The 14164-nt window shown below is 38.8% G+C and overlaps 1 protein-coding gene and 1 long non-coding RNA gene across 6 annotated transcripts in view; one reads left to right on the top strand and one right to left on the bottom strand.

Annotated features, from left to right (window-relative positions):
• scn8aa (sodium channel, voltage gated, type VIII, alpha subunit a) overlaps positions 1-14164 on the top strand; it is a 110260-nt gene that overhangs the window by 73469 nt on the left and 22627 nt on the right. For all 5 annotated transcript variants that reach the window (XM_088330602.1, XM_088330600.1, XM_088330601.1 and 2 more), the window contains exons 18-20: positions 3705-3822; positions 7491-7645; positions 10785-10958. In XM_088330602.1, the coding sequence (XP_088186728.1) occupies positions 3705-3822; positions 7491-7645; positions 10785-10958 (447 nt within the window). The remainder of the gene's footprint in view (positions 1-3704; positions 3823-7490; positions 7646-10784; positions 10959-14164) is intronic.
• LOC148368622 (uncharacterized) overlaps positions 7519-14164 on the bottom strand; it is a 94962-nt gene continuing 88316 nt past the window's right edge. Inside the window, exon 3 of the long non-coding RNA XR_015849945.1 lies at positions 7519-7642. This is a non-coding gene — a long non-coding RNA (uncharacterized LOC148368622). The remainder of the gene's footprint in view (positions 7643-14164) is intronic.

The raw sequence follows: 14164 nt of genomic DNA, 5'->3' as shown, positions 1-14164 counted from the left end.
TTGCTGCAAAGTTTTGTACCATTCAATTTGAATATAAATTAATGAATAATTGAGTGCAGTTCATTTGGGCACAAAAAAATAAAACAACATCAATCACTGATTAACAAGAGGGAACATCAAATACAAACACAAAAACAAAACGACAGCTGAAAAATACAATCATGTCATACATCAACAAAGGGAGTAGGCTGCAGCCGAAAGCTTTTGAGTGCCCACATTGTTCCATTTTTTTTCTTTTTTTCTTGGCAATGAAGAGGTATTCATAACCAAAACAAGAAACCAGAATTATTCCACGCAATGGAAAACAAAAAACAACAAAATTACATTTCAAACTTACAATATTGTTGCCAGTGGCTTATATAGCACATTGATACCTAAAGTAAATCTTTTGAAAAAGTTTGTAAAAGGTTTCAATTTTATAATAATGACATCATAGGCGCCGCCGCGAGCGGCAGCCTTTCCAGCAGCTCTGTTATTTCGCTCTTTTGGTGATTTATTGTTTTTATTGTCTGCTCTGTTGGCTGCGGCTGCATCGGCTCGCTACAACGGGTCAGGTGTAATCGACATTTCGTTCTGTGTACATTGTTACACAGAATGACAATACAAGGAAATTATTATTATTATTATTATTCTATCTTCGGTGTTTTTCGTCCTGTTTGACAACTACACTTTTGATTACTTTCTATCCTATGGTTATGGGTTTTAACGCACAAAAATGCATTTATTTGAGGAATCAACTCCTTGCCCTGAAGAATTCTCGTGCCGGCGTGATGAGGGGGCCCTATCGTGGCTGCAGAGCCCGGAGCTAAGCGGCCTTCGGTACTGTCCGTTATCATGGGAAATGTGAACTCTCTACAAAATAAGACAGACAAACTGGCTGTGCTGGTGAAAAACATCAAAGCGTACAGGGAGTGCAGTTTGCTGTGTTTTACGGAAACGTGGCTCACGTCAAGCATCCAGGACGCTTACGTGGAGCTACCCGGCTTCAGCGCTGTTAGGGCAGACAGAGACACAAAAGCCTGCGGGAAGCGGAGAGGAGGCGGACTCGCTATCTAGGTGAACACGAGGTGGTGAAAACCTGGGCACAAAGATTTCCATCCGCTGCAGGGACGTCGAACTTTTGGCCTAGCGTGCGACATCATCCACTCCGCTGTTGCTAAACTACAACACAGCAGCCCGAGGCCATCCTGTTAATCTGTTAATAATCAACACAAGGATACTGCTGGAAGTGTGAATTTTCCTACGGGGATGAATTAAGTATCTATCTATCCATCTAATGTCGCTTATGACTCGTATAGCATATGTTACCTCAACACCTTCTTTAGTATACTCTTCCAAAATACATGTGAATTTGTTTAAATAAACAAATAAGGGATATATTTGAGGTCATCATCTAACTGGTTCCACAATTGAAAAGCTGTTCGGGTAGCACAATGGCTTTTCAATTGTACTGAGATGAGTGTCTGCTCTCTTGGGAAACATCTGCCTACTTGCTTTCTATACTAATAATAGGGTTATATGTTTCACTCTGAAGGATTTTATAAATAGTTTTTTGTAGGCTCTTTATGCCCAGTGTAATGCACACTTCTAATAGCTTTTGTCTGTTTTCCTGTAAATCAAAATTTATTACATTTCTAATCAAAATCTAAATACATTACTATGTGGTTCAATGTTCTCTATAAAGATTATAAATAAATGGAATCTTTGTGTCCAATCACTGCTGGGTTATATTTAGAACATTTGGCAGTTACTTATCCTTGTCCTTAGGGACAAGCTGTGACCTCCACAAGGACACACTTTTTTTTTTTATATGGACGATAAAAAACTGTGAAGGTTCCTATGTTTCTCTTTTTTTCGAATTGCTCCTCCCCCCTTTGGTTCTGTCATCCTTCCTACTTTGTTCAAGTGAACATGCGGAAGAGAAAAGTCATTTAAAAGCAAAAATTCAAACAGGCCTCATTGATGAAGCTTCAATTTGCCTTAAAAAAGACATGAATATTACTGTTAACAGACAGTATTGGCGTCAAGTACTTAAAAAAATCTTAAATCTTAAATCTTAAATAATGTACTTCCCACACGTCTCCTTTTTCATCATGATTGGACACTCTCGAAATTTACCTACAGCACTGTTTCTGTCTCAAGATCAATGAAATAAGTCAGTCGCATGATAATATAAACAATGTTAATATCAAAGATATTGAATAACATGTTAATGTCTACTTCTGTTTTTGATAAGTTTAAAGACACTCAAATTAAGGTGAGAAGATATCAATGCGTTTGGAACTTGCAAGGAGAACTGGGAGAGAAGCCTTCAGTTAAGAAAGTCCAACCTAATGGCCTTCATCTGAACTGACCCCTTTCTTTTTATTCCATAAGAGAACAGCAACATGATTGGCCGATACCGACAATGATGTAATACTAAACAATTAGCAACAGTGCACAGTGATAGTCAAAATAACAAACTGGCATCCTATGAAATATCATTTGCAGTTATTAAAAACAATAAACCGGAGCAGCTCAGGAGGTAGAGCACTCGTCTTGGGATCAAGGGATCCCAGTTCGAATCCCGGCTTGTCCGTGTTACATGTCGAAGTGTCCTTGGGTAAGACACTGAACACCTAATACCCCCAATAAGCAGGTTAGCGTCTTACATGGCGGCAATACAAGGCCGCTATTGGGAAATGTGAAGCACATTGTAAAGCGTTTTGGGAAGTCATTGACTTGAAAAGCGCTATATAAATGCAGATCATTTCATTTTCATTTCATAAACCTATTAGGGTTGTAAGTTACAGCAAATCCTGTTATGAACCGGAACAGGATCAGGACCCAAATGTGTGACGTTTCTCACACAAGCCTTTTATTTTATGGGAAATGGGGAGTCATGCACGTTAGGCAGCAGTCTGGCGTGGAATGATAGGAAGCCAGAGGCTGATGAGATTGAAACCAATTGTCCGAGCAGATATCGGACCGGTGGGGCTGATACCGGACAGGACGGGACAGACCGGATTGATAACAAAACAGGATATCGAAATTAAACAGGACAAACTAGACAGGAACGAAACTGGAAACCGATATTAAACAGGACAAAATAAACGGGAACAATACCGGACAGAAAATACCAACAGGAAACAGGACCGTGTCAAAACCCACGTCTTGCGGGGCAGAGGTTCGTTGACCGACTGGCAAAGGAAGAGTGAGAGCACTGAGCTTAAATAGACGGAAAGCCAATCCGTCAACGAGCTGCAGCTGGCGCCACACGGGCGGGGCCAATTGGGCGCCATGGCAACTGTGACAAATCCATAAGGACCAGTTTACAGAATAGCGTATTGAGGATTCATGGAGGCGTATTTTAGCGCAGAAATGTTATTTTTATTATCCTGGTTATTATCTCTTGTATGGTCCTTCTCAAGTTGTCTTCATTTCCCCATGTTGAGATTTTTGAGTTCTTTCTTGCCCTCATGTAAGTTTTGGATCAGGTGATGGTGTAATAGTAGTCTGTACAGCCTTTTGAGACTTTCTATGATTAAGGGTTATACAAACAACCATGACTTCTAACATAAGTCTGAACGTTCACTCACTGATATTAATGTGACTACTGGCTATCATCCCCAACTATCATCATTTTGAAATTACTTGTTACATTGGATTTTGCGGCAACACTTAACATTTTGATAATAGTGGACTATTGTTGTTGTTTTTAACAGCTGGACGACACCAGCTCTTCTGAGGGAAGCACAATCGATATCAAACCTGATGTGGAGGAAGTGGTGGTGGTCGAGACGGTGGAGGAATACATGGAACCAGAAGCGTGTTGGACAGATGGTGAGGCCGCTGCTTATATTGTGCTAATAACTGCCAGTCAAAAGCACCAAGACTCCCTTGAGCAGAGCGACAATAAAAGGGCTCTTGGGTCAAGGACGCTTTCATTATAAAAGCTCACTTGAGCATGTCTGCCATTTATCATCACTGTCTCACTCACTTTATTCCTGTCACTGATCTCTAAATGCCTTTTGGATACTATGTGTGCACACGCAGTATATCTTTTCAAAAGGCAATTTGAATACATTTAGCAGGCCTTAAGTCGGTTCATGTGTTCTTATTAAAACATGTACTACATATGCTGAATGCAGGGTTTTTGTGGGTGCTTGAAATCTTTGAAATTGCCTGAAATTTAAAGCTGGGTTAAAAAGAGCTTGAAGTTTGGGTGAAGTGTTTGTAAATGCTTGTAAAAGTGTTGATAAGAGAGTACTCGGTTGGTTTGGACACATGGAGAGGATGGACGAGGAGCGAATGTTGAAGAGGATCTACAGAGCAGAAGTCAATGGAAGGAGACCAAGAGGAAGGCCGCGATTGACGTGGATGGATGGTGTAATGAGTGCACTGCAGGAAAGAGGTCTAAATATAATGGAAGCCAGAGCTCTTGTTGGTGATAGGAAGGAGTGGAGAGGTGTTGTGAAAGGATAGTGGGATTGTGGACGCGTTCTTAAGGATGGGCTGGGCACCCGTATGATGCGGCAGGGGTAAACCAGTGAAAGCTGTCGGGCCCTGCTGTTAAACAAAAGAGTGTGTTGTGTCATCCTGACGCGAGTGACATGGCCGCTTTCTGGTGTCCCGTTTCATCTGGAGGGACGAAAGCATGACCAACTTAGGTGCCGAGGTGCCTAACTTGTTTGGGTGTTTGGGCAATTGGGTTGGCCATGGTCCAATTTTTTAATTTTATTTTTTTTCCCTTTTATTTTCTTTGTTATTGTATGTGTTTGTCATGCTGTCGGTCAGCCCTCTTGAGGGATATGACCAAGGTATATAGATAGATAGTTTGTAAATGCTTAAAATTGCTGCCGTTTTTATCAAAAAGTCTGCTTAAAAATGACGCCAACGCTGCTCTGTGTTGGTTTCGCTTTGCCATTGCCATATTTCCTACCTCGTTATTAACGGCAGCTGGCATTAGTTCATAGGGCGTCCTATGAAGCGTCATTGCCTCCTACAGGTCGAGCCTAAGTGGATGCTGCATTATTCATTTGCAGTACTTGCCTTATGACATAAACCTGAGGCGACTTAAGGCCTGCCAAATGTATCCAAATTGCCTTTTCAAAAGACATACTGCATATGCACACATAGTGTCCTAACGGCAGTCAGGGATCAGTGACAGGAATGAAGTGAGTGAGACAGTGATGATAAATATCGAGATTTTATATTAAAATCAACCTTGACCTATGCTAAGGTTTTGGAATTTTTCCTTGCCCCCATGTAAGTATTAAATATGGGAATGGTGTAATAGTAGTCTGTACTCTGGAATGTGAATTGGTGCAAGGATTATGTATGAATTATGGACATTTATTATGGGCCAGGCAAAAAGTTGAGGTGGTTGCCCAGTATTAAATTATAATGGGAAGATCTAAAAATCATATTTCCTGATAAATGCAAGCGCAACATTAAAAATCACATATGTCAGTAAATTTCAGACATTTTTGTGGCTCTGCAAAAAAAGGCAAAGCCCTATAAAGACTACAGATATAAGTGAGTTAAATCTAGTGGCGGGCTGTGCATTGCAGACCTAGGCCTTCAGTAGTCCTACGTATATGCTAACCATTGTATGTCTACAAAACATTTACTGCAGCTACAGCTGTGACACATACAAAAAAGCATCAATAATAACTTCATAATGTTGCAATATTATTAAGTCTTATGGCCACATATTACGCACCAAAACACATTTTTATTTGTGCACAGAATCCACCCCCCTTTCTTTCCTCAGACGATTTCAATCACTCTCTTGTACAGATTATCCGTACATTTCAGTTCCATCAAAATGTTCTTTTCATTGACATCAAAGTTAATGCTGAAAGTCAAGCCTGTCCTGTCCTATTTCTGGCATAGGTTATTTTTGTGATTGGGCTGGAAATGTCCGTTTGACAGAAGCAGTGGACACAGTGATATTTTCCTTAACCTTTTGTGGTGATACTTCCATTACCACCCCCTAGCCTATCATAGTTTGAGAAACCGCTGACGTATCCCCAGGCCAGCTAGAAGGCCCTTGCTCTGCCAACTCAAAATCTGGTTGGCGAAGCCAACAGCTTTATTTACACTTGTTTTATGCCTCGGGGCCTGCAGAACTGATTTTCTCAGGGGCCTTCTTTAAAGCTTGGCTTCAAACTGTCATCCCATTTTTCTTTTAAGGTGGGTTGTTAATTTTGTGATGTATATTTGTAGCAATGTGCCTGTTCAATTAGAAAAACAGCTATCTATTATCATGGGAAAAAAGATATGCAGCCAACTTTAGAGTAAAAAAAGGCATATGTTACAGTGGTCTGGTTTGCCCGCGTCCCTACGTCCTAGACGCATTATTTTTGCTTGGGACGCATCGTGTCAAATCAACGTGCGTCCCCGGGACGCAACTTTTTTGACAAGAAATTGTCATTATCATATTTTAACAAAGATTAACCACACTCCAAACCTTTCTTCAGGCAGATCCGCCATTGTTGTTTTGGTTTCGCGGTTCGAGTTTTCGTCTGCACGCCGACCTCGAGTTCAAGTTGTGTAGTGAAAGTCCGTCTCTTTTTAGAGAACCGGCTTTTTCGGCTCAACTCATTAAAGAGACGGCTCTCAAACGGCTCACTTGCTTTGATGTTACGAATGATTATGTTGTATAAAGAAGTTAAGAAAAAAAGGAAGTATAAAAGGAGAAAATGAAAAAAGACAGGTTGGTGGTGATCCCTTTTAATCAGTATATTACCAACAATAATTGAATGCAGAAAATGAATTCATAATTTGAATAAGAAAATGTATTATTCTACTTAATTATATTTGCATGTATTTTTTCCTTCTACAGTGAACGTCCAAGCGACTTCATTTTTGAACTTTTTTTTACAAAAAACCTCATTCATGTCGAGCAACTCAGTGTCTGACAACAAAATGTTCATTAACAATATATATGATATAAGGAAACACATATACAATATAACATGTTAAATTACGTAAATAAACATGTTTGAAAAAAAAAAAGATTTTTTTTGTATTTTGTAAGGGAAAATACGACAGTTTATAAGGGCATGGAGCACACTAAATTTTGAGAACCCATAGATTTTTGAGCATGCGAGTCCCCGGGACCCATCACTTTTCAGAGGTAAAATGGACACTGATGTTATAATCATAATTAAAAATGAAAAATAAGACCTGTTTATGGTTGTGTGTGGGCTTTTCAATGATATAAGCAAAGTCAGTTGCATTATTTTTATCAGACTAAACAATTATATACAGTACATTTAGTGTTTTTACCTCTTCCTGGAAACATCAGCACTTGAACTGTTAAATGAATTTGACCTACTGAACATAATACATAGGCAGGAGGCACCTCATGAAGCAAGAAAAGGGCACAATCCCACTGAAATGCAGGCTGTAATTTGCGACTTAGCACAAGCTAGCGCCTGCTTTAAGACACTAATCCTGTGTAAGTGAGAGAAGTATCCGTACTTCCTTCTGTGTGTACGCAGGATGTGTGGCCAAGTACAAGTGCTGCGATGTTGACATCACCGTGGGCTGGTGGAAGAAATGGTGGTTCCTTCGGAAAACCTGCTACTTGATCGTGGAGCACAACTGGTTTGAGACTCTCATCATCTTCATGATCCTCCTTAGTAGTGGAGCACTGGTGAGTTAGAAGCAAATGATTGTAATTTTTTAATGAGATATACAGTGCTGTGAAAAAGTATTTGCCCCCTTCCGGATTTCTGTGTGGTTTGTTTCGGATCGTTGTCCTGTTACGATCCAAGGGTGCTTGAGTTTGAGGGCACGAACTGATGGCGGGACGTTCTTTTTCAGGATCTTCTGGTGAACACCAGTATTCATCAGATTCAATTTGCCTTAAAATTCGGACTATAAGGCACACCCGGTTTTAAGCCGCATAAAACACATTTTTGAAGGAAGAAAAATAAGCCGCACCTGACTATAAGGCGCATTTGCCGACATTAAAACCTGAGATATTTGTCAAAAACCAGAACAGGATCAGGACCCAAATGCCTGACGTTTCTCACACAAGCCTTTTATTTTACGGTAAATGGGGAGTCATGCATGTTGGGCAGCAGTCTGTCGTGGAATGATAGGAAATACCAACAGGAAACAGGACCGAGTCAAAAACCCACATCTTGCGGGGCAGAGGATCGTTGACGGACTGCCAAAGGAAGAGTGAGAGCACTGAGCTTAAATAGACGGAAAGTCAATCTGTCAACAAGCCGCAGCTCGCGCCACACGGGCGGGGTCGATTGGGCGCCATGGCAACCGTGACAATATCTACAAGAAAGTTAGTACACAGAAAGAGTTTTAATAATATACAGTAGCTTTGACCCTTAACGTACCCACCGGTTTTGATAAACAAATATCTGTCTGTACAATGTCACAAGTCCTGTCGTATTTCTGGCATAGCTTTTATCTGGGCGGCAGTAGCTCAGGAGGTAGAGCGCTCGTCTTGGGATCAAGGGATCCCAGTTCGAATCCCGGCTCCTCCGTGTTACATGTCGAAGTGTCCTTGGGTAAGACACTGAACCCCTACTACCCCCAATAAGCAGGTTAGCGCCTTACATGGCTGCAAGGCCGCTATTGGGAAATGTGGAGCACATTGTAAAGCGCTTTGAGAAGTCATTGACTTGAAAAGCGCTATATAAAATGCAGATCATTTCATTTTCATTTCATTTCATTTCATTTCATCTGATAAAGGGCTGAAAATGTCCGTTTGACAGAAGCAGTGGATACCTCCATTACTGCCCCTTAGCCAATCATAGTTTGTGAAAGCACTGACGTATCCCTAGGCCAGCTAGAAGGCCCTGGCTCTGCCAACTCAGAATCTGGTTGGTGAAACCAGCAGATTTATTGACACTTGTTTTATGCCACAGGGCCTGCAGAACTGATTTTGAAGGGCCTCCTATAAACTTTGTTGTTAATTTTGATGTAATATTTGTAGCAACTTGCCTGATCCAAGAGAAAAACAGCTACAGTGAAATTCGGACTATAAGCTGCACCCATTCCATCTATTAAAGGACAAAACATTTTGTACATACATGAGCTACACCTGACTGTTAGCTGCAGATTGAAACTGGAGATATTTATAAAGAAAGAAGGTACACAGAAAAAGTTTTAATAATATACGGTACTTCGACTCCTTAACGGGCCGCCAAACTTTTGATAAACAGATACTGTTCGATGTCACCTGTCACCAAAATACGTCAAGCCGCATATCATTGGAAAGGTTAAACTCTTGGCATTCAAGAACTGATGACCATTTCAAAATATACTCGTAAGAAAAACATTACTATCAGTCTGAAACAAGATACCTGAAAACTATAAAGCAGGCGTGACTCACTCTTACCTCCCTTGGCCATCTTTAACTTCTTTGAATGTCCGTGGAAATTGCTTTGTTAATTACTTTTTCAAATCAGGCCAGATAGGTTTTGAATCTTTTTGTGCCTTAAAAAATGATATTTCAAAACTTCTGTATTTTCTTGGGTTGTCTCTGTATGATATCAAAATTGGTTACATGATCTGAAACCATAGAGCGTAATAAATATGCAAAAAACACAGAAATAAGGAAGGGGGCAAATACTTTTTCGCAGCTCTGAAAGTAGTTACAGCACAGTTTGGGGGTGTAAACCGGTGTTTTCAGATTGGCAGTGCTATCATTCCCAGTTATTCCCATATCATAAAATGTATCACTGTCAGGCAGGCCGACAGGGTGGAGGTGCATTTTCTCAATTGTGTCAAACACTAATACTGTGTTATTTTACGTGTAAGGCGCACTCGAATATAGTACGCACTTCTAATCTATAAACCAATTTATAAATCCCGTTTTGTGTGTTTGTGTTTGTATGTGACTTATAGGTGCCCAAACGGTTGAACTGAGTCCCTTGAAAATATCTGCAGTTGTACTTCAGGGCTCCGCAAGTGTCTTTAGCTAGGTTTCGTGTTAAGATACTCACAAAAATACGAAGAAAATCTATAAACATCTGCTTTCGTGGGGTCTCTAACGCCCTCTGGCAGCCAAATTGGGTACTGCATTTCCTGACCAACAACCACTCCAAACAGCCAAATCCAATCTTCTATCGGCCCAGCAACGCAGGGGCATTATGCTTGTTTTTAATAAGAAATCGGAGTAAAATTTTGTTTCACTTTTTCTCAGCTAAAACTAAGAATTGTTTGTGACAAACATGGATTACGTGAGGCTATGATTGAAATCATTTGTTGAAAAATAAAATTGACACAGTATTTATTTCATGTCAATCAAAGTACGATTCATCATCAGATACACCGAAGAGTGGTTTCCCTCGTTGTAATTGTTTGCGTTTATTCATATCTTTCAGGACGACTTTTTCTTTTCTCTATTCTCTAACGTTTCTGTACCGTTACTAAAGTTTGTGTGATAACGAGATAAAATAATAGGCCTTTTTATATGTTATCTATATCACTGATAGTGGCTAGGTTTTGCGCTCTTACTGCATCAACCCGGGTTTGATTCCTGTTGCATCTAATGTTTTGGGGTTAGCGATACTATCTGACTTTAAAACCTTGTCTATATTTTGCACCCAAACTTTACTGTGGCCATGATACTCGTATAAATACAATACATGGAGCAAATATTTCTTAATTATCTGTACTTTTTGTTAATGAATCTAACGGAATTATTCTCCCTTTAAATCACTATTTGTCATGGTGTTGGTGGACACACTTCATTAGTAGGACTGTAAGCCAGCAAGATCTAATGTTCCCTTGGTGTTTTGATTTCTATTTTTTTCTCCTGAAAGGCCTTCGAGGATGTATACATTGAGCAAAGGAAAACCATCCGGATCATTTTGGAGTACGCAGACAGAGTTTTCACCTACATCTTCATCCTGGAGATGCTGCTGAAATGGGTTGCCTATGGCTTTGTCAAGTACTTTACTAACGCTTGGTGTTGGCTGGACTTCTTCATCGTAGATGTAAGTACATCTCTCATCAATTGTAGAGCGTTTACTCTGTACACATGCACACTTTGGTCCCCCTAATTGCAGTATATAAATTGTAAAATGAATGCATGTAATAAAACTAAATTACCTAATAGGTGTAGTAAATATACCATGACTATAGCTATCTTGGATATTAAAAATAATATTAATATACACTACCTTTCAAAAGTTTGGGGTCGCTTAGAAATTTCCTTATTTTTTAAGGAAAAACAGTGTTTTTTTTTCAATGAGCATAACACGAAACTAATCAGAAATATCCCCACACATTCTTAATGTGGGAAATGTCTGATGCAATAATGCAATATCTACATAGGTGTATAGAGGCCAGTTTTCAGCAAGCACTCCAGTATTCTAATAGTACATTGTGTTTTCTAATCACGTGTTTCTAATCACGCCAATGGGTGATTAGAAAACCCTCGTGCGATGATTGTTAGCACAGTTTAGACAATAGCAAAAAAAAAGATAACTTTAGTGTGAAACTTGACAGTCTATTGTTCTCAGAAATGAAGGGTATTCCATTTGAGAAATTGCCCCAAAAACTGAAGATCTCCTCCAACTGTGTGTACTACTCCCTTCAGAGAACAGCACAAACTGTCTCTTAACAGAGTACGAAGAGAATTGGGAGGCCCCGGTTTACAACCAAGGAAGAGGACAAGTACATTCTGGTTTCTAGTTTGAGAAATAGACGCCTTAAAGGTCCTCCCCTAGCAGCTTAGTGAAATAAACACCAGTGTTAACATCTACAACTCATAAGATGATTTCATTCAAGGCAAAGTGGCAAAGAAAAAGCCATAGCTGAAACTGGCCAAACAAAGGAAGAGGGCAAAATAAGACATAAATTGGACATCTCATCTGATGAAATAAAGAATTTTTAATTGAAAAAAAGAAATTGTCTTTGTGACCCCAAACTGTGCAGTTGTGTGTTTTGGATTCATTTTTTAAATTGGCAGTTGTTAAGTTGGTATGATGTTTGATTCTATCACTGGAAATGTTAATACAGTTTCCAAGAAAAATGCGGCTCCAGACTAGCTAACTTTGTTCAACCAGGTGCACAGTTTAAAATCTAGCATCAAAGATAATTTGCAAACTGATCAGGCAATTATATGTCACATTTTCACAAAACCCTGATCTTTATACATATAGTTAATGACTTATAAAAAGTGTAAAAACTGTGGGGCAGAATTTAACTATAACAGTTTTCAAGAATTAGTGCATTGTATTTTTTGATTGTCTGACATTTTAGAAGCAAAGCTGCACCATTTAGGAGCAGTCTGGAACCCTAAGAACGGAGTTTTACAAAAACACTCTGTATCTGTTCATATTAAAATGAACAATTCCCAATCAATCAAGTTTTTAATGTTCTCTGAGGTGTTTCTATACTGTATGTGCACTCACTTGTGTGCCTGGTGTAAAGCTAATTTCATGCCTCTTATTTGTAAAATGTTTTTTATGTTGTTCTGGAGCCTGCCAATGTCCTTCTTTCTGAATCCTCTGTCTTGTGTCGAGTTCGAAGGACGAGAAAAGAGAAGATTCGTCATTATACTCTTCTGCACACACATTTTACGGATAGACAATTTTAGCTAACCTTTGTGAGATTATACACTTACATTATTAGAGATATGAACTGATTTCCAATCGCAAGTGGTCACTAATGAGACGGTTGAAAAAGATGAAAGATTCTCAGAATTCTGTCCTTCTTCTTGAACTAATTTCCTTTACACAGTGTCCGAAACCTCAGCCCAAACTGCAAATTAATTGTTAGCTGCGGCATAAAATTTTGTGGCAAGCACAAGCATCAATAACCCAATTAACCTGTCTTTATGTTAAGACCCAGCTCTGTTATATACAGTATATACATACAGACATAAATACATACAGTGATTCCTTGTTTTAGAATTAACTCGTGATAGGCAAAATGAAGTAAAAAAATAAATTATTTTTTACAATTATTATGTAATTAAATACTCTACTAACCATTGCTATTCAAAATTGTTTGATAATGGAAAAGTATATGGTATCAGTAGGAGGTCAAACATTGACACAAATATTCTTAACATTTTCAAAGAGTATTATACAGTATGTACAATATGTGTTGCCTTCCTTATAAGCTTTCCCGTGCAATACGGCTCTTTTCAACATTTTGGGTTGCCAACCCCTAATCCATACATACATTTATTTTTCTTATTTTTTTTTCTAAAATATTTATTTATACTGCCCTTTGAGTGTCAATATATTGGCTGAAAAGTGCTTTCGATCTATCACAATAATCACATTTTAGCCTACATTTCTAAAAATGTGCTAAATCATACGACAACACTCTAAATCATTAGAGCAAAACTAGAAAATGACAAAGTCTTGCCATGTAGGGAATCAAAATATCATAATCTCTATAATAAATATAATGTCCAATTGTTTATGCTATATATTAAAGACAATTTTTTTATATACCACAGTCGTCCCCATCCCAGTTGGATGCGTTATCGAGTCCACATTCCCAAATCATCAGCAAATTTGTTATCCAAAAATACCAACCTTTCCCCCCAAACCCTATAGACCCTTTCATAGCCGTCACAATCAAAGCTGGAGGCAAAATAATAATAAATGCTGGTCAAAACACTAAAGAAACACAGCTTTAGTTCTGTGTTAAAATGTCGTCATGTTGTGTGTTTGTGTGCTAGACTCAGAGAAAAAAACGTTACTGATCAAAAAGTTATACAGGATCCTAGCGGACACTCCTGAGACAGGAAAAAGAAGAGAGTTTGGGTTAAATGCATTAAAGCGAAAAGATTGGACCGAGGCACTCGTCAAAAATGCAACGTACAGGTCATATCAGGTAAGAAAATGTAAACGTTTATACAGTAATTGTTGCTATCTAGTCCATATTACTTTTTATGAATGAATGAAAACTTTATTAACAGGACAAAAACAATGACTTAACAACAAACTAATGTTACGAAACATGTTCGAAAAGGGGTAGTAAGAAGCAGATGCTTATTTTCCCTACCCCTTCATCTTCCCTATTAAATACATTTTACGGATCCTCTTCTCTTGTGTCTAATAAAACAAAGTCTCATGGATATACATATTACATAGTTCAGATATCAGTAATTATAATAATAACAATAGTCACCTATTTTATACACTAATCTTCGTAGTACCCATCCCTCAATGTGATAATG

The sequence above is a fragment of the Urocampus carinirostris genome, chromosome 3 (genome assembly GCF_059441175.1).
Source record: "Urocampus carinirostris isolate Australia breed hairy pipefish chromosome 3, RoL_Ucar_1.0, whole genome shotgun sequence".
NCBI classification, from domain to species: Eukaryota; Metazoa; Chordata; class Actinopteri; order Syngnathiformes; family Syngnathidae; genus Urocampus; species Urocampus carinirostris.
Note: the sequence above shows the minus strand (reverse complement) of the source record. Positions and strands in the feature narration are given on the sequence as shown.